The following is a 26,362-nucleotide window of genomic DNA, read 5'->3' as shown; positions in this document are numbered from 1 at the left end:
AAGCTCTTTCCTCTTAAGAGGCTCTATGACTCACTAAATGCACTCAAACCACAACTCAATAAAGCCATGATTAAAGTCTATGTCGAATAAATCTCTCAATGAGCAGAGTTTTGCGTGCTGTTACCACAAGTCATCCAAACCCTTTGATGTATGTTGGGCCCTCTTGCTCATAGACCCCTGTCCTATCATCACTTTCCCCAGCCATGAATCTTATGCCTGTGTGATTTCTCAGTGGAGAAGAAGTCTTGTCTAATGGGAGGTACAGAGGGAAGGCTTCCTGGAACATGTGGAGAAAAACCAGGAAAGTGACCCAAATGAAAGGTAAGACTAGAAGAAGAAAATCAGCAGCAAATGGATAGCTTTCCCAGCTGGACTCCTTGCCTGCACTGAATCCAGGGGCTGCTGGAATGAGTGAACAAGATTGATTTAAAGGAAGTTTTGCCCACATTTTCATCTTCTGGTTCTTGTTCTGTGTAGAATTATGTTGTGGAAAAAAAAAAAAACCACACAACAAAAAAACCACCCTTCAAACTGTGTCTGAAACAAAATTCTTTCCAGAGATAAATTTATATTTATCACCTGAGGCTGTAAGTACCAATACCAAGAGGTAACTGAATTATCTGAATATATGATTTCTGGTATACATGTACAACATTTTCTTTGATTTTATTGCTTCCGGCAACTATGAATTCAGAGAGAACTAACTGGCCATCTGTTCTGATAAACTTGAGGTGGCTTGAATTTTTTGCAATTTTTTTCGAGCAAAGTTTCTCTTAGGGCAATTGAAAGCCTCATTTCTTTGTGCATTCATGATGCTTTACTCAAAATAGTGATTTTTTTTTAACTTAACGGGTAAAAGGGAGATTGTAATTACAGCAGCAACTGTATAGATCCAGAAAGGAGCCACATAAAGAGAAAAGAATAGAAATGGATGTCCTTTTAATTTTTTAAAAGATTTTATTTATTCATGAGAGACACAGAGAGAGGCAGACACATAGGCAGAGGGAGAAGCAGGCTCCCTGAGGGGATCTCGATGCGGGACTTGATCCAAGGACCCTGGGATCATGCCCTGAGCTGAAGGCAGATGCTCAACCACTGAGCCATGCAGGTGCCCCTGGTTGCCCTTTTTAAATGATAATCTTCATATATGACTGACTGTAAAGAAACTGTATATTGCCCTTGAAGGGTGAAAGCCAGAGGTGGAAACTCCACATATGGCCATCAAGAGATCTGGTTTGGGGTTTTCAAGTGCTTCGAGTGCCTCCTGATGTGGTTGGGCTATGGAATTAATCTATTTAAAGCTGAAGGGAGACAAATTCTGAGACCAATTGGAGCTACTTGTTTTACACACTTAACTGTGACTTTTTTCATTTTTACAACCATTGCCGATAGCTATATCAAGTGTTATGTAAACTGTTCTGGGTGCAGTAAAAACAGCCCCTGGGGGAAATTTTAGGACAGATCGGAATATCTCACAGTGTTGAGGATGACTTTTCATCCCTCTGTTATCAAGATGGAGAAACTGGGGGTCAGAGAAGAAAGGGAACTTGCTCAGATTTATTTTGTGAGGGAGAGGCTCTGTATCAGGCTTCTGTGGTGGTGCTTTGCTTGTCACTGACTCTTTTTCTGCAACTAGGATCGAGCCTGGTGCTGAGTGGCAGATGCCCCCTTTTCTTCTTCTTCTTTTTTTTAAGATTTTATTTATTTACTCATGAGAGACACACAGAGAGAGGCAGAGACACAGGCAGAGGGAAAATCAGGCTCCCTGTGGGGAACCTGATGCAGGACTTGATCCCAGGACCCCAGGATCATGACCTGAGCTGAAGGCAGACACTCACCACTGAGCCACCCAGGTGCCCCATTTTGGTATTTTCTTTAGCAAAACCCACCCAGCTGGATCAGAGAAGATCCAGCATCATAGCTCTTGAAAGCCGAGGGAGTGCCCAGAAGACCCAGATTCCCACCCGGGTGTTGACCCATCCAAGTGCCACCTCTGCACCAAGGAAACGGACCTGCTGGTTCTTGCTTTTACTGACAAGAGAAAGAGCTGGTACCTAGGTGCCAAAGCCAGATCCCTGATGTGCACGGGTGTGGGTGGGGTGTGGGATGGTTAGTGCCAACCTCTGTAGAGCCTCAGGAATGAACTCCGCTTGCAACAGCCTTCTCCTGGCAAGAGTTAATGCTAAGGTGCAGCCGGAGGAATGCGAAGGCTGCAGAGCCAGCTCAGGGGATTGCTATTGCAATCAGGACGGCCCGAGTCAGAGCTCCAAAGTCCTTTGAAGGGATGCCAGCTCAGACACATGTTTCCAATTATCATATGCAATCTTGAGTCAGTGTGCAAGTTGCACTTTCATTATGTCAAAGTGAAAGGAATGGTGAGGGCAAGTTAAAGGGGAGAGAGGCCGCCAAGCCCAAGAGGGCACAGAGCTGTGGCACCCAACATCAGCCTAGGCGGCTGGCAGGCCTCCGACCCAAATCCATCCCTGAGGCTAGAGGCTTGTGGTGCCCACTCTGAGGGCCAATCTTTTTCCTACTCATTTTGGGGATTAAGTAAACCCGGCTGATAAGGCTGGAGGAAGCTTCATCTTCAAGAAACTCTTTGACTCTTTTTGCATTTGGGCTGAGTATGAAGATTTTGTGGATAGCATGCAAGGACCTTGTGTTCATCCACAGGATTTCACACCGTTCTTCCTTGGGTTTTCCCAAGGTCTGTCTGTGCAGGAGAAGTTAGTTCCCCTTTGCCAGTTTATAGCTCAGAATGAGGCAGCTCTCCTCTCTCCCTCATCCAGGGTTGGGTAATCTCTTGGGTGGGTTTTACATGGTGTGTAAATCTAGATAAAGTCCTAATGCAAATGATAATTTCATTTGATTTTTTTTTTCCAAACAGGTCTTAGAAGTTGTTTCCTTCAGGAAGTCTTCCCTGATTTACTCTTTCTACCTGATTGCTTCTTAGCACTGTGGCTGTCGTTTTGAATGTTTATCTGCACCGGTTTATATGTTCCTCTGTGTTTTTAAGTCAGTATGAGTGTAGGTTGCGCCGGCTGCTTCTTAGCTCTGGAGGGCTCTCTTTGTATGTGTCTTTGTGTGTTGTGTCTATATGTGGGCATACATGTATATATATAGCCATGTGCCTATTTATATGTTTTATATACAATGATTTACAAAGTGCCAAGCACTGGACTAAGTGCCTTACAATTCAACAAAGTTGGCTCTATTATTATCATCCACATTTTCCATATAAGAAGACTGAAGTGCAGAGAAATAAGGTGATTTGTCTGATATCACTCAGCCAAGCTTGTGGTGGGACCAGGATTCCATTGCGGCAGTCTGATTATGCTCATCGCCCTGACACCAACCTCTGAAACCTTCTCTGATGACTCTCGTGCAGTGACCTCAGGAAGGTCTTTAACCCCTTAACTCATTTATTGCTGACACAGGGGAGGCACAGACAGGGTGTATGTTTGGGGGCAGGGTGCTGGACAGGGGGTGGAGAAAAAGATAGGAATTCAATCTGTCTTAACCTGCCCTAAGGCACTGATCAAGTGCCTGTCACATGCAAGATCGGGCCAGGTGCCAAGGGGACACAGATGAAACGCATCCTTGATTTTAAGGAGCAGCCCTGGGTTGGAGGGCTTCTCTCCAGGCTTCTGCTGCAGGAAGGTCTGCCCAATTTAAGCTTGGCCCTGGACCTCCCGAGCTGTCTCCACCAAACCCAGGTGAATTTTGAGAAGGTCGCGGCTTTTTGTTGCACACCCAAGTGAACTGGACCAAAACAGATCCCACGTGCTTGACACGTGGAAATCCTCAGAGCCAGTGGTTTATAAACTTGCCAAAGGCCAGAGGAGTAAACACATCCCAGAGAACCGTGGAGTAGTCCTCTGGCAGTGAGGCATGCAAACAGAAAGCACAGATTTCTGGCACGCGCCTTAAGGTGGTCCTGGGTTTGGAACCCAGAGGCTTGCTCAGAGCTGAGCCGCATGAAGTGCTTAGTACTGTGCTGGCACGTAGCAAACTCTTAGGGAATGGCAACAATCACCACTAAGATTGCTTGTCACAGAAGGACCTGTGATGCATATATGAAACTGTTCATGAACCTCCTGGCCCTGTTGAAAGCTGCTCTGCCCTGTTCGAACATCCTTTCAGGGTTTTGCAGCCAACTCAACTTTTCAAAACTAAAACTTATGACATCCTTCTGAAGTGCTAGGTGCTTATGGATCTTTATATATTATCTCCTATAATCATCTCTAGGCCCTCTGAGAAAAGTGCAATTATTATTCCCATTTCTCAGATGAAGAAATTGAAATTCAGAGAAGTGAAACAACTTGCCTAAGGTCACAAAGCCTAAGTAGAAGTACCTGGCTTGTCCGCCTCTGAAGCCCACACCCTTCACCATGACTCTAGAACCTTTAGAATGTGTGTGGCCTTCCTGAGCCCGGGTTCAAACAGAATCTGAAGCTGAAGAACTGCTGGCTCTTGCTCTTGACCTTCTGGGCCTGGCCATGCTGTACCCATACTCATAGTCCATGACATCCGCTGACCAGACGGTTTCCTTTACCCAATTTATACCTCTGCCAATAAACTGGGGTCCTGTGAGTACCAGCATAGCTGTTACTTGCCTACAATCATTACAGGAATCGTTCCGTTTAGGATATGTTACTTTTTCCTTATACATGCATAGGATGTGGCTGTTTACTTTCAAATATGTGGTTTTGCTTCCTGGTCATAACTCTGGGAGATAGGAATGGTTATTTTCATTTCCCAGCTTCAGTATCTGAGGCCAAAAAGGAGCCATGGCTGGCCAAGGCTCACAAACAGGAATGGGGGAGTGGGGCCTAGAACCTAGCTCTGCTGACACCAAGCTCCTTGTTTGTGGCATCACACCCGGGTTGCTGCCTCAGTACCTGGGGCCTGGGGAGCTCCCCCTGTTCCATTCAGGCCCTTGGAAGAAAGCCTGAGGTCCCTGCCGATTGGGGCCCTGGGATCCTCACAGCCCACACGTGCACTCAGCTCTGCACCCCCCGATTCCTAACTACTCCATTCTCTAAGGAGCAGAGACACATGGCCCAGGAGGGGCAGATCCTGCCCCTGTGTCCCCTGTCCTCCATCCAGTTCTGCCTCGGACACTTCTCCCATAATACAGATTATACAGAGGAATAAGTGGTGAGACTTTGGAGAAGAACATTCCTGTGTCTCATGGGGATGAACATGGCCATTTGCTGGCTGCTGAAAATCTGGATCTCTGGGGTAGGTGTTTTGCTGGTGGTGGAAGCTGATCTAAGGGAGGCTAGCGCTCCAGCTGGAGGAGGAGAGGTCAGAGGGACGGACTTGGAGTATAAACTAGAGCCAGGCACCATATTGCTCTCGTCCCCCAAAACCAGGAATTTTACTTTTGCTAGGAGGGCTGGGCCATGTCAGGCTGAGGATGAGCCAGGGTCTGCTCTAGTTTTCTTTGGCATGCTAGAAGGAGGCCTTCCGGGGAGGGTGTCTGCTCTGACTCTCCAGGCTTTGGAGAACTGGGTGGGAAATCTCAGCGAGGTGAGCACAGGAAGGGCTGGGGAGATTCTCAGTAGGACATAATGGGTGGTTTTGAGCTATTGTTCCAATGTGTTCAAGTGTCTGGCACCCTGGTGACCTGGGCCAGTCTCTCAGAGGCAGGCCGGTGGATCTGGAAGCCAGAACTCCCCTCTGGGGGGGGGAGGGGCGGTTTGTGGGCAGAGTCCAAGCTGCACAACCACTAGGCTCCGGGTTGTTTTTGGACTGTTCCTGGTGTGAAAACACTGCCTCCCACACAGCGACTCGGGAATTGGGCCTCGAGCTCTGTTGCCTTTGGGGAAGGCCTTGGCGTTAGTGGGGTGAGGGAGACCTCCTCTTACCTGACCCTCGACCCCCGTCCTTCCTCAGAGCCTTGGAGGCTGCCTTCCCTCCAGGCAGGCCGGGAGAGTCCAGAATATATATTCTAGATGTCCCAGTGGCCTACAGCGCAGGGAGTAGCTGCTCACAGATGAAGCTTTGGGACTGGGAGCTTCCTAAGTGTCTCCCTCACTGGCTGCCCTTGTCATATCCAGGGCCCCCCAGGCCTGCCAGCCCTTCCTTGGGGGAGGCCCCCCAAGAACTGTCTGCAGGCGGAGCCAAGAGGCTGAGGCCACTGGCGCTAGAGCCCAGAAAAAAGCCACAGACACAGGCCAGCAGGAAGGCTCCCTCTCCCCAGCCTTTATCTGACCAAGTATCTCGGCACACAATGTTCTGGTTGGTGTTTCTTGAACATAAATCTTTATTCCAATTGCAGTAGCTTTGATAGGAAAAACAGGGCACATTTCATCATATTCTTACCCTAATCAAATGTCTCTCTTCCCAAAGCTCTCCACGTTTCTAATCTGCCCTATTTGGATTGGGTTGGGGGGTGGGTGGGACAGACAGTTACAAAGGAATGAATAGGACCCTTTGCTTTTTTTTTTTTTTTTTTTTTAAATCAGAGGGACCATTTAGATCTAAAATCTAGAGCAGGGCTTTCACCCTGGGCAGGAAACGATGGCAAGGAAAGCAAAAATTCTATTTCAATGTAAATGAGATTTACATTGAGGGGAGAAATTGTGCCTTCAGGGGAAAAAATTAAAAAGTTACTGGGGAAGGTGGCAGCTTGAGGATGGGTGGAGCCCTGCTCTCTGTCACTCACATGTCTGGCCAAGACCTCTTGAAGTAGTCAGTGTTGAGGAGTACAACCCCTCAAAACATGACTACTCAGGGTGTTGGAGTTTGGGGAGGCCTGGGATCCTGAGGCTGGTTAAGTACCACACATCTTCCTCCTCTTCCTTCTCCGTGGCCCCCTCCTCCCCTGCCTCTCCTCTCCACTCTCCTGTTCCCAGTCCCCTATCGGGGAGGCGCAGGAGGGCAATGTTCCCTTCTGGCCTGGCCCACTTTTCCTCTGTACCTCCTGGCTTTTGTGTCAGTTCTTACCCTGTTTACCTCTTTTCTCCACCCTCCATCTTCTCTGCAGGTCCCCTGACCCCATCCACCTTCGGCCACTTGTGGAAGTCACCCAATTAGAAATCAAATAGTTCTTTCTAGGTAGGTCTCTGGCCTCCCTGATTATAGGCCAACGTTGGGACCGCTGGACGTTGCTGTGGGCTGTCAGTGGGTGGCAAGAGGGCTAGAGGCCTTCATGTTTTCTCAGATAATGAAGACTTGGGCAGGAAGCCCCTGGGGGCTAGGTGGGGGACCAGCCGTTAGTCCTAAGGCAATGTTACCATGAAATCAGATCTACCATGACAGAGATTATTTCATTACCGTTCTTCCAGACAGCATTTCAGGCAAAAGCACATCTCCCCCTAAAAACAAGCCAACCTCATAGGTCTTTGGTGCAAGTCTCCTCCTACTATACAGCGAGTCGCCCCCAGGACCCAGCCTGGGCATCGCTGAGGTGGGGACCTGCTTCTGCTGAGGCTCCATGGACTTCCCCCAAGTAAAGCAATCAAGGCCCACGCATTGGGGCGGTGGGACAGGTAATCCAAGGATTTAGGTAGCTTTGGCTCTGGAATGCAGAGCAGAGTGCAATCCAGCAGACTTCCCTTTCTAATTATGTCCGGCTTAGGCTAATATGTGAACCCAGTCAGATTTCCCTGAAGTTTGCAGAGCTGGCTGGGGTGGGGTGAGAGTTACAGCCAGGGGACGCTGTGGGTAGTCCACCCGCACAGCACAGCGGCCGGGGCTTGCACATGGTCACACTGGGAGAAAGAACTGGAGCGCCGGCACCCCGGATGCTTCCAAAAATTTAATAAATAATGATTTTTTAAAACTGTATAAACTATAAATTACCATGCAGTCCTTATAATTTAAAATAATTTACAGGTTGAGGTAGGGAGGGGCCCAGGAGGGTGTGGAGGGGGGCGCGGGGAGGGTGGGGGCCGGCCCGCAGGTCAGGCTCGTCTCCCGGCCTTCCTGCTGAGCACGCACACGCAGGCCGTGTCGATCCGGATGAACCGCCAGGCAGCCTGCTTGCCGTCCATGGTCAGCGCCTTGACGAAGGTGTGGGTGGTGGTGCAGTAGGAGTTCCAGTGCTTGGAGTCGATGCCCCTGCACCCGCTGTCCACGGGGGTGGGGTCCCGGCACTTGGTCTCAAAGAAGTACTGTTTGAACACACTGTTGTTAATGTTCACCTCTCCCAGCACCATCACCTCCTTGCCCTTGATGTCGGTGGCTGTGGTCTTGTCGCCCACCCACACGCTGACGCTGTCGCACACCGAGAACTCCCCCCGGTGGAAGACAGGGTGGGACGAAGACCGCTTGCTCCTGTGAGTCCTGTTGACGGAGGCGGTGCTGCCGGCCTCCAGGTCCAGGTCCTGAGCGTCCGCAGCCACAGGTGGGGGGTGCGTGCTGAACAGCACGCGGGGCGAACGCAGTCGCCGCTTTTTAAAGAGTTTGGGATCCACAGTGATGTTGCGGGTCTGCCCTGTCACCCTGGCAGCTATTGCCCCGGCCGGGGCGCTGCGGGCTCTGCGGAGGGCTGTGTCAAGGGAATGCTGAAGCTTAGTCCAGTGGGCGTGGGGGATGGCGTGTCCTGCTGGGACATGGCTCTCTGGATGCGGTTCTGCCCGGATGCCGATCAGAAGAGCTGTGATCAGAGTGTAGAACAACATGGACATTACGCTATGCACCTGCCAGGAAACAGAAACAAGGGTTAGTCCACCGGAGCCCAAGGGCAGGGTGACCTTGGAATTCACCGTCCAAACTGGGAGACTTTTGAGAGTGAAAGGGGCTGCTGGCCATAATTACCTGGGACAGTAGGCATCTATCTGCAGGGCTGGCTCAGATGACTGGAGATACGGTCACACCATGGATGGGTAGGCTTTTTCAAGAAGGGACAGAGCCAGGGCACTCCGGGGTGGCTCAGTGCTTGAGCTTTGGCTCCAGTTGTGATCCCGGGATCCTGGGATCAAGCCCCGCATCAGGCTCCCCTCAGGGAGTCCCTGCCTCTTTCTGTGTCTCTCATGAATAAATAAATTAAATCTTACAAAAAAAAAAAAAAAAAAAAAAAAAAAAAGGAAGGGACAGAGCCCCTGAAATTCTGCCCTTTGGCTCCATGTGAACTTGCTAGCACTGTATGCAGAGTCCCTTGAGTGCTGTGCCTGCCCACCTGAGGCAGCTGAGGGCGGGCGGTGTGTGCCTGACACCTGTCCTTAGTGCTGTTTCCTGCCCAGTGGCTTGACTCCCCCGGGAAGGCAGTGGGAAGGGTTGCTGGGGACTAGTCTGGACGCCTCAGCCCTGAATACACCCTCTTCAGACAGCAGCACTGGCTCAGCTCTGAGATCTGGTGACTCCGGACCCTCATTACAAGTCCATGAAGCATCATGTTTGGTCAAAAAGCATATAGCTCTGGACCATGATTGCCAGCCTATTCAGCCACCAGTCAGCACTCACAAATACCGATGCTGAGGATACCGATGCTGAGGATAGCTCCTTGTTGTGTGAAGTTTTAAAAGCTTCTCAAGCACATTCGTTTCTAATTTCTCATTAGTCTGTGTGTTGGGTTAGGATTTTTCATCTTTCTTTCATATACAAAGAAAGTAATCCACAGAAAATTAACCAACAGGTCTAAAGTCATCAGTGCCAACAGGACTCGAAATAGAACCCAAAGCTGACCCGTTACTCTGCCAGCCGACCCTTCCTCCTTCCTCTTCACTTGCTCTTTCATTCTTACAGGTACCTTTGCCTGTTATTATTTACTCTTATGTGAGTATAAACCAAATGGCAGAAATCCATCTGTCCCCAAGAGGCAGTGCAAGCCCCTCTGGAGCATGGTCCAGACAGGGCTCCGCACTGCACTAGAGTTGCCCACCAGTGATCACCCCCAGGGCAGCTAACTGTGAAGGCCCCAATCACTACCTGTAGATGGATATTAGGTGTCACCTCCTCTGCAAAGCTTCCCTAAATCTTGGTAGGGTTAAAGGCATCCCCTAGAGGGGGTGCTCAAACTTCCTACTCCATCTCTACCGCCTCCCCATTCCCACAGATCGTTCTGCATTGGATCTGGATCCAAACCTTATTTGGATTCCCAGCTCAGTTACTTGTTAGCAGAGGAAAGTCCCTTAATCTTTCTGAGCCTTCCTTTCCTCATTGATAAAAAGCAGGTGCTAAACACTATTTCATGGGTTGTTGTTAGGATTGAAAGGTGCCCACACACCTACTTAATTCTGAGTCATTCCAATGTCCTGTGGTCAAGGACTTCGTCTTCTTCAGTCACACTGCTGCCTGTTCTGTCTCTGAGCCGGTTCCATGCACACCTTTTCATAGCACGCTCATTACCTTGATTAAATTTCTTTTCAAGCTCAGTGATTTAAGCTTGTCTCCCCCACTGGCTGCAAGAGCACACAGCCATGTCTAATCCACCTGCCCTAATCACTCGATCCCTCGTTGTGCACCTCCCCTGTCTTCCATGGTGGCTGTGCATAGCCCTATCATCTTTCCTTAGTGCTGTGGTTAATCGAGTGCATGTCTGACTCTTCAGAGCACTTTACAAGCTGTACCATTTGTAGCTGTATATTTCTGGGGCCATGCGCAGTGCTGGCATACAGTAGGTCCTCAAAAAATATAAGAAGAATGAATAAAGCAATGAATGGGGATGGCTTGAGAAGCTCACTCTCTGCCTTCTTTTCACTGTGGTACATGCTTTCTTTTGGATTTTGTGGACATGGCTGATTGCTGCATTCCTAATCTGTTTCAAAGTGATACATTCTTCTCCTCAATACTATGCCTTTTTTTTTTTTTTCAGCTGGAACTAGGCAGCTCTTTGGTGAGACACTAAAAATAAAACCACCAAAATTCTTTTCTCTTGGGTTACTTTGAAAAACATTGGTGTTTGCCCCAATCCTCCAGCCGGCCATGCTGATGAGGTGGTGGCACATCTGGGCTTTGACCACTGCTGGGCCTGCTGGCTAATGGTCTGGAAGATAATTGTCCAGGCAATTGCCACAGAACGGATCATTCGGTTGGTTGGCAGCTGGGTCAAGCCTCTTAGTTTGCTCCTTTTCTTTCTTCCCAATACATGGTAGCTCTCATCAGATAGAAGAAGGGAGAAGAGATGAAACCGAAATTCATCCGTTTATATCCAAATTAGTAACAGACTTTGGATGGGGAAATGGATCTCTCATCAGATAGAAGAAGGGAGAAGAGATGAAACCGAAATTCATCCGTTTATATCCAAATTAGTAACACTTAAAATTTGGATGGGGAAATGGAAAAAAAAAATAACCCACTAAAATTTAGAGTTTTGATGGTAATGAGGGACATACTGCTCCCTATTTCCCATGACCAGAGGTTCCTACCTCCTCCTACAGTCTCCTCTTTGGTAAGGTCATCCTCTTCTAAGGAGTCAACTGAGACTTCTGTGGGATTGATGCCCATCCATACCGCACTTCCAGCCTGACTTCTCTTTTGAAAGCCTGTCCTGAACCTCCAGCAACTCTCCACAGATCCTGATGTTTTAAATGCAAGGTACCCCAAACAAAAATCTTTACATTCCTGCTCCTCATTAGGATAATCACTCCCTGCCCTCCCTGTACTCAACAGCAGCAGCCCCATTTTGGACCACTTGATGTTTTATGATGGAGTTCCACAGCTGCTATCTCCTGTGAACACCGCCCCTCCCCCCCAGATGTATTTCTCCAACCTTTTGCTTTATTCTGGTGCTGGAACCACCATCTATTTGTTCACCGGCTCCAAACCTCAGCTTGCCACTGGCCTCTGCTCCTTCCTCCCAGCCCTCCCCCAGAACTCTGCATTCTGCTCCGGTAGCATCTCTTGAAACTGTATTTTCTATTCTCACCTCTTATTCCTAGTTCAGGTCACAGAACAGTCTCCCAACTGATGTCCTGGAGGCTCCTCTCTCTTCTCCCAGTGCCAACTGCCCCTAGCTACCCCATTTAACTTCTTGAAGCACCGCTCTGATCACATCACCCTGCCCAGGAGATCCAGCGGTGAGTGGTAGTCTAGGGAGCCAGGAACCAGGCAGACACTGCCCTTCTTCTACTCCCCTTCCATGTTTTGCATTTCAGGCGAATGGCACTCCTGTGGCAGTGCAGGCTCTGTGCTTCCCCACATTGCCCCTGGTTCAGACTCTTTTATGCCTGGCATATTCCCCCTCGCCCTCCTTGTGCCTTTTCTGTTCCCCATCTCTGCTGGTTGAAGTCCTACCATGTCATCTTTTAGCACGCAACTTAAACACCACCTCCACTGGGGACCTTTTTCTATTTCTACAGAGACAAACTCTCTCCTTTCTCCACCTCTGTAAAGTATTTCCTTAATGCTGTCTTAGGGCAGTTGTGTTCTCTTATCTTCCCACCTACAGGCAAACCCCCTAGAGATGGCAAAGCATCCTATACATCTCCCTTGTGTCCAGGTGACCTAGTGTTCACAGGTGACTCCAGCTCTAAGAATCAGTGAGTATGTGGATGAGTCCCTTGCTTCTGTGCTCCTTCATTTCTTCATGTGACTGCGGATCCTTAAGAAATCTTCCAGCTTAGACATGCTTTGAGTTTAAGCATCCATACAGGTCACTGTGCTGCCTACCACTCTGCAGGTTCTACTGAACTGACTTCACAAAGTTCTTTAAGTCAAATGTGATTTCTCAGTTCGCTGTCAGAATAACACATGGTAGTGGAGGGTATTTAATCACAGCGGAGATCTACATCGGGGACAGGTTGTTTTATTAAGATTTGAAAATGTTCCAGATATATCTCTTATTTGGGCTTTAGATTAAATTTTTTTTAAATTGATTCACTCATAATAGCATGCCCCATAATCTTTTTAAAAAAATTTATTTATTAATAATAAAAGTATACTTCCTAGCTTTTTTGTCAAATGAGAATATTGCCATGTCTGACATTTTCCCATAATGTGGTGATGATATAAAATATCTTATTTTTATTTGTTTATTTTCATGAAGCTTTTTATTTTAGTTCCAGTTTAGCAAACCGTGTTGTATGAGTATCGGGTATATAATACAGTGATTTAACAATTCTGTGCATTACTCAGCACTCTTCATGATAAGTGTATTCTAATCCCCTTCACCTACTTCTTTTTAAATTAAATATGTCTTTCTTTTTCTTTTTTTAAAGATTTTATTTATTTATTTGAGAGAGACAGAGAGAGCATGAGCAGATCCCAATGCAGAGCTGGATCCTAGGACACTGAGATCATGACCTGAGCCAAAGGCAGGTGCCTACCTTACTGAGCCACCCAGGTGTCCCAAATAAGTCTTTCTTTTTAAAAATCATCAATGAAGCAACAAAGAAAAGAAAAAAAAAAGTATGATTTCTATTCTAGTGATATAATGAACAAAGCACAATTTACAAAAGAACATTCTCTCCTTGGTTGATGTGAACCAGGGAGTGAGTTTTATTTATCTATTTTTAAAAACAGCCTTTGAAGCCTTTCTCCTGAAGACATGACAGTCCTTGCCAGCGCTTCACTAAGCAGAGCCCTGTGAGCTGAATGATCAGCCGGGGATGATGCCATTAGGGGCTCACACGTGGGAACGTGTCTGTGTCACTGCTGAATGTTCTGTGTTTGTTCCACTTCCTAGTCTGAATGGAGAATCAATGATGAAGAGTGTGTGTGTGTGTGGGGGGGTGCCTTTTATCCAGGGCTTCTGTGAGTGCCCTGTTCTGGGCCAGTGGTACATTCTGTGGGTTTCCAGTGGTTCCTAGCCCCAATAATAACAGAAATTTCCTGAACGATCCCACATTCTTGTGGCGAGGAGGGCTGATGGCACCAGAAGATCGTACCTGGGGAGGTGCACTGTCCAGGGAGGGTGATAATTCCTGCCTCAGAGGGGTGGTGCCTAGAGCTGTTAGTGATTCTGGGGCCAAGGATTGGCTCAGTGAATTGGAGTCATTAGTGTTAGTGAGACGAGGTTCCCATGGCTGAGAAAATCCAGCCTCTTCCTCTTCCTCCTCCTGCTCCATCTCCTCCATGAGAGTGGGCCAAGGGTCATTTTCAATGTCCCCTTGGCCTTGCTTGAAATGTACACCTGCTGCTGTCTTCAGTTGTAAAGACTGGGACACCCCCAGTTGTCAGGGCCCTTGTGGAGTGTGAGAGGCATTTTGTGGCTCCTCAGCTCCCTCAGGCAGGTACCCCTGGGGCCGCAACAGAGAAAAACATTGCCAGGATAGAACCCAGTGAGCGTTTCTCCTGGCATCTCCTGGGGGAAGCTAGGAGTGGAAGGGACACCAGAGATTATCAAGTCCAGGGGTTCAGGGCATCAGAATCACCTGGAGGTTCTGCTAAACTGCAGATTGCTGGGCCCCACTCCCAGAATCTCTGACTCGGTAGATCTAGAGTGGGGCCTCTAAATCTACGTTTCTCACAAACTCCCCAGTAATACTGATGCTGCTGGGCCGGGGACTGCATTTTGAGAACCAGTGATCTGGTCCAATCCTTAAACTTGACAGAGGAGATACATGGATGTTGGGCTGTGAGTGACCTAAGGTTCTGCAGCTAGTGAGTGGCAGGCTCTGCACATGGGTGCTTGGCATTGCTCAGCCTTAGCACCTTCCAGAGGACAGCGCCCCGAGGCCGCACTTACTGGTTACCAATATCAAAATGAAAAGTCCACACAACAGATGATAAGTTTTACCTTCCTCAAGCCACACATCTTGACACTGGGGAACGCCTGGACATTTGATGATTTTCATAGTTGGTTTTTCAGGTTTCTGGGCATCAGGTAGATTTGGTCCAAAAACACTTAAAGTGCCCATGATTGAAATATGCAGCCAGAAAGCATGAGTGCGTACAGCACCCGTGGCTTTACTGGGAACAGAAGCTACTGGTCTGTATTCTTAGACATATGTCTTAAAATGAATGAGGTGAGATCGTAATTATCATCATCCTTTATCGGGCATAAGTATCTCATTAATCATCACAGCAAACTTGGGAGGAGGCCTTATTACTCCCATTGCACAGAGGAGGAAACAGAAAGGCAGTAAGAGTGAGGAATCCGACGTGGGCACACACCTGGTGGAAGTGGCACTCAAAGCTGGCCTCCATCCCCTGATCTGGAGTTCTCCCTGCCTTCTACTCCACAGCCAAGAGCGTGAGAGTGATCAGGGACGTTTTATCTCACAAGGTTGCCTGCTCAGAGAGACCAGGAGCTGTGTGGAGGGTCTGACTGATGCTCTGTCTATTCAAGGGAAACGTTATCCTGTGTTCTGTTACTTCAGAGGTGGGCAGCTCAGACTCTTAACATGTCCCTGGAAGCTGTGGGGCAAGCAGAGAACATGGGGGACTTTCTCTTCCAGTTGGACGAGGGAGAGCCACCTGTGCCGTATCACTTGGACCCACCCCAGGTCTCTGATGATTAGCAGTTAGATGGGACGCCCCTTCTTCAGCCCTGGGGCTCATTTCCAGCTCTCCTGGGATGCTCCAGAGCCAAGAGCCTTGGCGAGGCCAAAACCCCTCACGTGCTTACCTTGATGTGGCCAGGACAGAAAGCTGCTCCCTTGGAAAAGCCGTTATTGGGCCCAGACGCTGAGCTGACCTTGGGTCCAGCATGCCATCCAGCCCCCTAGACTGCACGACCATGGGCCAGGACTCTGGAAGGAGAGAGCTGGCATTAGATGGGCACTTCACCATATTCTCTAGCGGATGGATAATTGTACCCTAGGCAGGAGGGGAGGGATGTGCCAATAGGACAAACCCTATTCTCTGAGTTCTGGGACTTTACCAGCATCAGAACCCAGGAAGGGCTTAGAGTCTAGCTTCTGAAATTGCCAGGTGACCTTACACAGACCTATGGTGGCACCTGTCTCCCATTCTTGTGCCAAAGCCCTCGGTTTCTGCCCGGATGCAGTCCACGGGTCCCAGTGAGGAGCTCCCAATCCCACCCCAGAGTCCTGCTCCAGCAGACCCCTAACTCAGCACCAAAATGGAAATTATTCTGTACATTGCACATACAGAGATGTAGTAGATCCAACTTTGGCCCAGCCTAACTGAACATAAATTATACAGAAGAAAACATCCTGACAATTGAGAACAAGCTGGTACTTTGATAAAAATCCAGATGAGTTATGGTGGTAAATATGACAACCTGACTACATGATAGATAACAGAAACCTCTGATAGAATTGAGTTAGAATTGTGACTCTCAGGGAATCACAGCCAAAAGTCAACTTTTATCAATCAGAAGATATCTAGATGATATAAAGAGGAAAAAATACTATTCAAAGTTTAGGTTGTAGTTCCTAGAAGCAATGGAAGGTTTCTATTCTTTTCTCACTTCTATAAACCTCATATATGTATGTGCTTCCTTCATTCATTCAACAAATATATCCTGAGCACCTGCTATGTGTTAAGTACCTGATCTAGGTAGGTGCTGGGGACCCAGTAGTGAATAAGGCAGACAACGTCTTTCCTCTTGTGGAGCTTATAGTCTTATGTAAATAAACAACATATCTTCTGATTCTTTACATGTCATGGAGGAAAAAACAAAGTATGCTGATAGAGGGTGACTGCAGAGTGTAGTAAAGGGATCCTATAGACAGGCTGCCAAGTGAAGAGTTCTTGGAGGAAGTGGTCTTCGGGTTGAGATCTGAAGGATGAAAAGGAATGAGGGAGAGAATTCTAGGCAAAAGGAATAGCAAGTGCAAAGGCCCTGAGATAGAAATAAGTTAAAGTTGCTGAACATGTAGGGAAGTAAAATGGGAGGTAGAAGAAACCAGGTCTGCAAAGACCTAGCTAGAGCTATGGTTTTATTATAAGGGTAATGGGAAGGGAGTGGAAGACTTTAAGCAGGAGAATGACATGACATTTTTAATGAATGAATGAACCATTACATCTATTGTAGAAATTGTTATAGGATTGAGTCCTCCACAACCCCCAAAACTTCTAGAATGATATCTGTATCCTTCCTGTTTATATTCTCTTTCCAATTACAAAAACCCCTTTCCCTGTCGTGGTTTTTTTTTTTTTTTTTATCATGTTTTTTTCCACTGTGGACCCCCAGCGCTTACCTTCCTTCAACCCTCTCTCATCTTATACAATGAAGATCTTCATCTTTTCCAATGAAGCCACCAAGTCTCTAATCACTTAGAGGAGGTAGAGAACAGGGAAGTATAAAGAGCATCTGGAGTGTTTTTCCTGCTGCTAGAAATCATAAAATTAAGGACTAGGATGTTTCCCTTCCTTTTCCTTACCCACTCTGCTCAAAAATATCCTTTCTGTACCAGAAAGACCTTCTAGAAGTACCAGAGAAACCTTCCAAAAATCAGTTGGAGTTCAAGTCTAGAGATGGAAATTTACCTAAACACCCTTTAAAAATGTTAGATTCTGTGGCAGAGTACGCTGTCATGCTTTCTCAGGGTTGGGTTTAGCAATGGAGAGGGAAGATGGCATGTCCCCAGAGTAATAGGTGGACATTGTGGGGCCTGATTCCATTGCTTCCGGGAAAGAAGGTCTGGATCCAGTCCACAAATTCTTCATCTGGGTATTTGGCCAAGACTGATTGACGATTAGACTGGAACTCACAGAGCTGGGTCCTGGTCCAATTCACTCTGTTTCTTAGGTAAATCACTTAGTATCTTTAAGCATCTCTGAGCTTCCTCCTCCACAGGATAAGGAACTACTATGATGATATAGCTAAGGTCTCCAGCTCTGATCATCTGTTATTTTACAAGGTCAATTCATATTTTTCAGTCTGTATCCCTACTGGATTCTTTTTAAAAAAAGATTTTATTTATTTATTCATGATAGACAGAGAGAGAGAGAGACAGAGAGACAGAGAGGCAGAGACACAGGCAGAGGGAGAAGCAGGCTCCATGCAGGGAGCCCAATGTGGGACTTGATCCCAGGTCTCCAGGATCACACACTGGACTGAAGGCAGCACTAAACCACTGAGCCACCGGGGCTGCCCTCCCTACTGGATTCTTAAGTAATGCTTTCTCTCATCCAAACACTAGAACTATTTTTTTTCATTAATTAAAGAGTAAAACTTGCAGACCTTGTGCCAGCCACTACGTGAGGACACGAGGAAGAATATAACATAATATTTCACTTCCAAGAGCAAATAATCTAGAGGTAAGGAAAGGCAAACATATGAACACACATTTAAAGCACAGCATGATAAGTATGATGTATATTTGACTTGATATGGAAACCTAGTGGAAGGAGGAACCAGTTTTATCTGGCCAGATTAACCAGAGATATAGGTTCATGGAGGAAGTAACATCTGAGCAGAGTTCTTAAGGATGAATAGAAGTTCACCAGTGAAGAAGGGAAGGCATTGCAGTGCCCCAGAGTTCAAGAATTGGCTAGAGGTTCAACACAGCTAAGAAGGGGACTTGTGGGGAAGGGTGAAAGGAACAGTGATGAGTCTTATACAGCAGTAGGTGCTCATGAGTTTGCAGAGCTCACTGCAGTGGCCTGCCCACTGACTGTTATTTCCTGTGCGACATAAAAGTTCTTGGGCCATCTATGGAACAATCAGTGAATTTCTCTAGAAATATTCTGGATATTCCATTACAAGTCAGGATGGCTTCCTGTTTAAGATGATAAGAGAGAGAAGGTCTACCTCAAAAAAGAAAAATCCCATAACTTCTAAGCAGAACTGCCTTCTTGAAGATTTGCTCTAGACCTATCACAAATAGCTCCCTAGTCCTATAGATGCAATCTGGGTCAAGCCAACTTGGTATACCAGGGTCACCTGCCAATCTAGATGCATGAGTGCTATATTTTAGATCCTGTCTAGCATCTCCTATGACTTTGACCTTCTCTTGTTCAGTATAGGTATAGATTGCTGCTGGAGAAAACAGTTCCCTGTCCAGAATATTGAAACACTAAATGATTTTCATAGATGCTGCTGTCATTGTGTTTAGTCTTATGCTAGTGAAAGTTGAGGCTCTAAAATTAAATCTGATTTAATTATTACCAATTTCTAATGCAAAGATATGAGGGACAAGCAACCCAAATGCCTATCTGTTTAAAAACCCTGTCTGTCCTCATGAGGTAATCACTTAGTCAGATGGCTCTCACTCTTTTACAAGTGCATGAAAACAAGGCCAAGCTCATTGCAGACCCATGTTCTATTCCTTCTTTCAGGGCATGATGGAATACTCTTGAAGTCTGGTGTACCTTTTCTAGACCAGGACAAGCCTAGTCTGCCCAAGGTCTCATGTTTAAGGTAGTGATTCTCAAAGTGTGGTAGTAGTAGCAGCAGCAATATCTCAGAACTTACTAGAAATGCAAATACTTAGATTCCACCATAGACCTAGCAATGCTGAGTGAGACCCCATCAACTGTGCTTTAACAATCCCTTGGGTGATTCTGTGCACACTTATGCTTGAGAATTACTGTTTTAGAGGATCCACTCTGGCTCCCCTTCACCTGCGATCTCTCCATGGAATGAGGGATCGAGGGCCAAGTGATAGGATCAACCCAGAGTCAGTCTACTCCTCTAGACTGCCTGCTTGATTGGAACTTTCAATATTATAGTCCATCTTATGTCTAGACGATGACTCCAGAACCCCAGACCAACAGCCTCAAGTCAAGGACTCCTTGAGCTTAAGCCTCTTTGAATATCTCTCTGTTGCCTGCCTCAGTGTCCCCTTTGCTTTCTTAAGGTCTCAATGATATTTTGGTCAATTTCAATCAAGAAGCTTAGATGAATAGCAAATTGTTGAAAATCCAATTAATATACAGTTTGAGGAAACTAAGCCTCTGCTAGAGAGTTATTAGGAAGTGACGGGCATCAGCTGTACAAATGCAACCTGCTAACTATCAATCAGCATCCTGCAAAGTCCTTCATGCTTGAACTTTGTGGAAGATTTCATCTACCTCCTAGTTTCCCCTTTCCGCCGCATCCTCCCTCTGAATCCTCTACAGCAATGGCTCTCCACCCTGGCTGATCACTGGAATCACCTGCGGAGCTTTGCAAACTCCTGTCCCACCTCCAAAGATTCCAGCTTAACTGTTCTGGAGTGCTGCCTGGGAATCAGCATTTTGTAAAGCTCCTGAGGTAATCCCAAGGAAAAATCCAGGGCTGAGAACAACTGCTGTACAGGGTGAACAGGAAGCTTGACATTGGCTTTGATGAGCTAGCAATTAAGAGAAATTATTAAGAAATTAATATACCTCAGAAAATGTAAAGTGCAGATGTGGTCACATTTAGGCAAACAAGAATACAGCTTCTAGGTGCTTCACTCTGCCAACTCTCTCTATATAATTGATGTTCATGAATTGGAAGGTTTTCTTTTTACTCCTTGCATGCCACTTAAAATGTTTGGTGGTTGGAGCTATGGTTAGCTTATTATTAAGCCCGAGGATTATTTGCTGGCAACTTTAATACCAAAGATTTGGGGATGTTTGACCAAAAAGACCTTTTGGACCATTCCTCGCATGTGCTCGGAAGCAATGGCTAGTCCCCAAGAGCAGCTTAAGCCACTTCAAAGATGCCAGAGCAGCTGGCATGAACTGTGGCTTCCTTTCTCCTAGCTTCTATCTGTCAGAGTTCTGTGCTGGGAAAATTCACTGGGGATGTTGGGCATTAAGAACGTGTAGTTGAGGGTATAATAATAATTATTGGTACTCTTGTTGTGATTTTCATTGCTGTGACCATTCTCCCTTGATTCCCTCCTTTCTCTGGTAGTTCTTACTCTGAGCCTGAATGCAAAAAAAGGGAATTTGAAGTCTTTTGTGTCATAAGTCTATTTTCCTAATATTTAGCTTAATCAGAAATTTTGTAGTATGGAATACAACCATGAGGTTTGCTGACTAGGAGCTCTTTAGCGGCGGGGGCGGGGGGTGGTGCGGAATTCAATTTTGGCCATTTAGACATGATTTGATGTGTTTTAACTATTTGGTGGTTTTGGCAAGTCCAATAGGAAAATAGTGCATCTGGCACCAAGGACTTAGGCAGACATAAAGGTTCAGCGAAACCACTATTCTTTTTGAATGAGCGTTTCAGTGCTCACAATTCTACAGCACCCTGCCACATTTCCCTGGACGATAAATGGTCCTCTGGCTCTTTGGAAGATTCTGAGGTAAATTACAAAACCCTAGCATTTCTCCAGAGAGTCCGGCCGCTTCAGGAAGAAACCACCAAGGTTGGCTGACCTTGAGCCTCTGAATCAAGGAGCATTTGCTATGAATGTGCACGGCCCTCTTGGTGTGTGTGGCTGGCCGCAATCTTCATGGTATTTACCTGACTGGATTCACGAGCTGTGCAATGCCAGCACTGCAGAGAGGTTTTCATAGCGTGGGTAATCACGACACCAACGTGGTGGTGGGAGATAAGACATCTAGGCATACGGCAGCCTGCCATTACAGAGCTGAAGGCAGTGGACTTCTGCTAAATCACAGTCCTCGCACCGTAGCCCATCGGCCTAGTAATACTAATGACATATCTATAATCTACACATTGGTGCCAAAACCAATCCAATCGTTTTACAAACTTCTCTGTAACCCTAAGAAAACATCTCCTTGGTTCCAACTGGCTGATCCTTAAACCACAAGGAAAAGATCCATTTCATTCCTGTTTTTGGCCTTTTCCCGCCTGCTGTTCCCATGCTTGGGACTAAAAGCAGACAGAGTACTGGGGAGAAAGGACTCTCAGGTTGGTTGGAGTCAAAGGTTGCTTTCAATAATACCAGCCCCTAGTGAGGTCTCTAACCTGCTGCAGACCTCGGGTGACCACCTGGGAAGGAATGCATGAATGAAAACAAAACGCTGCCGATGAATGCTAACTCGGATCCAAGGCCTTCCTTCTACTTGCTTTATAGGATTAAATGTCCTCAGCTCCTCTTGAGCTAGCCTTTTCCTCTCAGTGTGTGGTATGTTTTCCAAGCAATAGGTCAAGCAACGTTACAGCACATAAGTCTATAATGCAATTCAGATGTAACTTCAGAAATAAAGACAAGCTAAGGATCTATAGTCCCGAGACAGACCAAGAAAAATCCTGGCCCAACAGACACATAGTGTTCTAGGGCTTTGAAAAAGACAGGCAGGCCATCTTGCAGCTGGTGAGGGATACAGAACAAGCTGTGGGACTTGAATGTAAGGATCCCTGTGAGGCACACTCACTTATCCGTCAGTCGCACTCACTTGTCCATGAGATAAACTCACTCATCCCTGAGGCACACTCACTTGTTTGTGAGACACCCACACTTATCTGTGAGACATACACACTTGTCCATGAGACACTCACACTTGTCCGTGAGACACTCACACTTATTTATGAGACACACTCACTTGTGAAACACATTCTCTTATCCCTGAGACACACCCACTTGTCTGTGAGACACACTTATCTGTGACACACTCACTTGTCCGTGAGACACGCACACTTGTTTGTGAGACACTCACTTGTCTGAGACATAGTCACTTGTCCCTGAGACACCTACATGTCCCTGAGATATCCACACTTGTACCTGAGACACCCACACTTGTCTGTAAGACACATTCCCTCATCCCTGAGGCACACTCACTTGTCTGTGAGACACCCACACTTGTCTGTGAGACATTCATACTTGTCCATGGGACACATTCACTTGTCCATGAGACACATCTGTCCATAAGTCAGGGCCATTTCTGTTTGAGCAGCTGGACTTCAGTCTCTGCAAAAACTGCTGCACCTCAACCACCCCGAATCCATGGAAACTGGATCACAGCAGCCAGCACCAAACACATCACAAGGGGAAACTGAGCCTCAAAGATGAGTCAGACATATTCTCACACCACACCATCACCACTCTGGAGTGACAGCTGCCACCGTGTCTCCAGCTCCCTCACTCTTTTACACTGACATTTCCTGGCTTGTCTGCTGACTTCACACCCAGAAAATCTGACTCAAGGCAAGAAAGAGATAACTCAGCCCAGCTTTGCCCAGGCATGCAGCACATGCAGATCCTCGGGAGCCCGAGGCTAAGATAAGAGCTGGAAATGAAGAATTTATTTCCATGTGTGTGTTTGTCAGGGGGCTTTGAGCTGTTTTAGCTACTTCCTGTGTATGGCTTTAACTATCCCAGTCCCAAATGGGCTCTTCCCGCACAGTAACATATATCCCTGATGGTGGATGTTGTAACATCCCTGGGGTGGTTAACTATAATGAGGGGCTATTTGATGGGCATTTTTCAGTTTATTTGAAGGAGTTTCATCTAGCTCTTTCATTATCTTAGGAAAAAGGTCAGGGGAGATGAAAACCTGCTGTCCCTTCTAAAGTCATTTGATTCTCATATAATTATATTTCAGAACATTCCCCATCTTCTAGTGTTTCTTCTTTTAGGTTTTATTTGACCATGACATCATGAACAAAAGAAAAACTCTGCACTGGTGAAATTCAGTCCAGAGCTAACAAGAGACCCACAGCACGCATCTGTCTTCGGGGACCCAGAACACTCTGGGTAATCAGAAGTTCCAAAAATGAGGGCAAACAGCTTCACCCACTTGATCACCACACAAGTGCACACATGCACGATCGTGCACACGCACACATACACACAGACACTATACCTCCTGCTGTTTCTAAAGAGGGAAGTTTGGATGTTTAAGATCTGAAGAACAATAAACTAATTTACTTCAGAATCTCAGTTGTTATTTTACATGAGGATAGAATATGAGAGCTGTAAAGAAAAGGCCGCCAGCATTCTGCAGTCCAGGTACTTCCCCTGACAAACTGGCCAACTGATGTCCACAGGCCTGGAGCTGGTTGCATTTGAGCCCTGCCACTTACCAGCCGTGGGATCTTTAGCAAGTGTCTTACCCTCCGTGTACCTCAGTGCCTCCTCTTAGAAATCACAATAATTCTATTCTCCCCAGTGGCTTATTGAGAGGATTAAATAGAAGAAGCATTTAGCTCGGTGTCTAGTACCTAGTTGGTGTTACATACATATCAGCTATCCTAATGAGCATCATCAAAGACATCCAGCTAGAATCAGGCAGTGAGTTACCAACAGGCTGGGTACAGAACTGAAAGCGATGTCTCATACCCGTCTTGTGCCCCACTTGGGCTGTCTCTCTGGCAGGAAGGATCCTGCTGTTTGTCCCAGTCTGGGTTGGGATGGCTGGCCATGCACATGCTCAGTGGTACCATCTGAGCAAGTGTAGAATGCTCCATCTGCAGCTGCAAGATGATTATCTGCAATCATTTCCCAACAAAAAAGCTGAGTAATGAACTGAAACATTTGTTTTTGGAATGATCCATTTTCTTTAGCCACAGGGCAGTCAGAGGGAGGAAGCTGCTCCAGTTGACTACAGTTTGGGGATCATGGTGCTCTTTGGCCATGATGAAGACATGCCAGGCCCTGTAGAATTGGTAGCATCTTTGCTTAGGGTAATCACTGCCTTACAAGGAAAGTGAGTCACAAGGGGAATACAACACAGAGGCATCTACCTGGTCAAATTCATGTTCAGGGATCCAGGAGATTTGGGACAAATTCAGGCATCCGCGTGACTGCTGACTTCTTGGGGTCTTGGTGTTTTTCTAACTATGGGCTGTCCCAGAGTGGGCACTTAACGAACGTTTATTGAACGGAATTGAAAATAATTCTTCCCCTAGCCACGCCAGTGTATTCAAAGTAAATCATTTTTTTTTCCTATTACATCAGGAAATAACAAGTGGTCCCAATTTATATTGCTGGAAAACTGGGTAAGCCCCCTTTCATTTTGGTGAAGTTTCATCACAGAAGGACAATGCCCCATTGGTGGGCTGACAGTTGAACTGCTGAGGAAGTGTCTTCGTTCTCCATGGACCCTCATCGCACCTCCACTACCAGCACTAAAAAGCATACACAGGTGTTGTGCGGACAACACTCCTTATTTCCAGCCCGTTCACTTGTCTTGTCCAGAATTTATTTGGAGAAAGCTATGCTCCAACCCAGCCACTGGTTCTATTGCGCAATCCAGTGGGATGGCAGTCACCTCATTATTTAGTTACAACTGGAGAAAAAATGAAAAAAAGAAAAAGAAGAAAAAAACCAGAGCACACACATACAGGCGAGGGTGGAGGCTGTGTGACGATAATGAAAACCATTTGTTGGTCCTTCGCTCCTTTCTCTGTGATTCCGCCAGGTTCCTGGCATGAGGCCTCTGTGCAGGGAGCTGTACCTCTCAGGCCTTCGGGGACTCATCTGCCATGTCCAGTTTAGGGTGTCGCCCTTTGTCCTCTGAGAGGGGGGCAAAAGACTGGTTGTCCCAGCTCTTTCTGGGTGCCAGCCACCAGGCCTGGCTCCAGCACTCACCTCCGTCCCTGGGAGCCTCCCCAGCTTGTGGAATCATGCATTGATCCCAGTTGTTTTTAAACTCTGCTTGAGCCAGACTGGTCTGCTCTGGGCGAGAAGGCTCTCCTCTCTGCCTGCATGGTGTCCACCTGCAGTCCCAGCTTTCTATTTAACTGCTTCAGCGTTTCCTTCTCTCCACAGAACTCATCTCCATATTCCCAAAATACAGACTCAAACTAGGTTTTAAGGTAAAAATTTAAAAATTTCTAACAAAAAAAGCCCCCCCAAATTCACAACCAGTAGAACAGTGTGTATCTATCTGCCTAAGCACTTCTGTTTTGCTTACGTCGTCCCTGAGAGAGGAATCATCTTGAAAGGCACCTTGAAAGGTGGCAGTTACAGGCAGGAAACCCTTGCCCTTGTGCCCATTAAGTCCTACTGCCTAATTGCCCACCTCTCTGCCCATTTCTCAAACCCATTACAATGTTCCAGTCGTATTTTTTATTTTTAAATATTTTACTTATTTATTCGTGAGAGACACACACACACACACACACACACACACACACAGAGGCAGAGACACAGGCAGAGGGAGAAGCAGGCTCCATGCAGGGAACCTGATGTGGGACTCGATCCCAGGACCCCGAGATCATGCTCTGAGCCAAAGGTAGACACTCAACCACTGAGCCACTCAGGCGTACCTGTTCCAGTCATATCTTTTAGTCAGATCCATGGAGCACAGCAGAGTTCTGTCCAACCCACTCTACCACTGTCTCCACCTCTACCACCACCACCACCACCACCACCACCACCATGACCACTGCCTCCCCCATCACCATGATCACCATCTCCTCCACCATTGCTGCCTCCATCGACGTTGCCACCACTTCCTCACCACCACCACCACCACCATCATCAAAGGCTTAAAGAATTTTCTGGAGCCAGGGAAGTCTGGCCAGTGTTCCCCAAAAGCTCCCTTTATGTTGTCAATAGAATCAGCAGAACCAGAAGAGAGCCACGCCTGGGGGTCATTTATTCTCTCCAGAGTAGCTAACTGAATTGTTTAGGTCTATATAACTTCCAGTGGAGTGGTGAATAGAGCTGGGTCTAGAAATCATATTTCTGCTTTCCTGTCTATTCCATTATACATTTCCCAGCACCTATTT

General features: G+C 46.8%; 1 protein-coding gene across 5 annotated transcripts in view; it reads right to left on the bottom strand.

Annotated features, from left to right (window-relative positions):
* Window positions 1–6,241: 6,241 nt before the first annotated feature.
* The window catches only part of NGF (nerve growth factor), a 54,469-nt gene continuing 34,348 nt past the window's right edge, over window positions 6,242–26,362 (bottom strand). Inside the window, exons 2-4 of one of the 5 annotated variants that reach the window (XM_072769656.1) lie at window positions 15,461–15,584; window positions 15,007–15,249; window positions 6,242–8,651 (exon numbers count right to left, since the gene is read on the bottom strand). In XM_072769656.1, coding sequence (XP_072625757.1) covers window positions 7,914–8,651; window positions 15,007–15,039 — 771 coding nt within the window. In that variant the 5' untranslated portion in view covers window positions 15,040–15,249; window positions 15,461–15,584 and the 3' untranslated portion in view covers window positions 6,242–7,913. Of the gene's footprint in view, window positions 8,652–8,769; window positions 9,013–9,436; window positions 14,130–15,006; window positions 15,250–15,460; window positions 15,585–26,362 lie in introns of those variants that run through there. The other 4 variants (XR_012004168.1, XM_072769657.1, XM_072769658.1 and 1 more) reach the window with 4 other exon arrangements.

This window comes from Canis lupus, chromosome 12, assembly GCF_048164855.1.
Source record: "Canis lupus baileyi chromosome 12, mCanLup2.hap1, whole genome shotgun sequence".
NCBI lineage: Eukaryota > Metazoa > Chordata > Mammalia > Carnivora > Canidae > Canis > Canis lupus.
The sequence above is the reverse complement of the archived record's forward strand: the minus strand, read 5'-3'. Positions and strand labels throughout refer to the sequence as shown.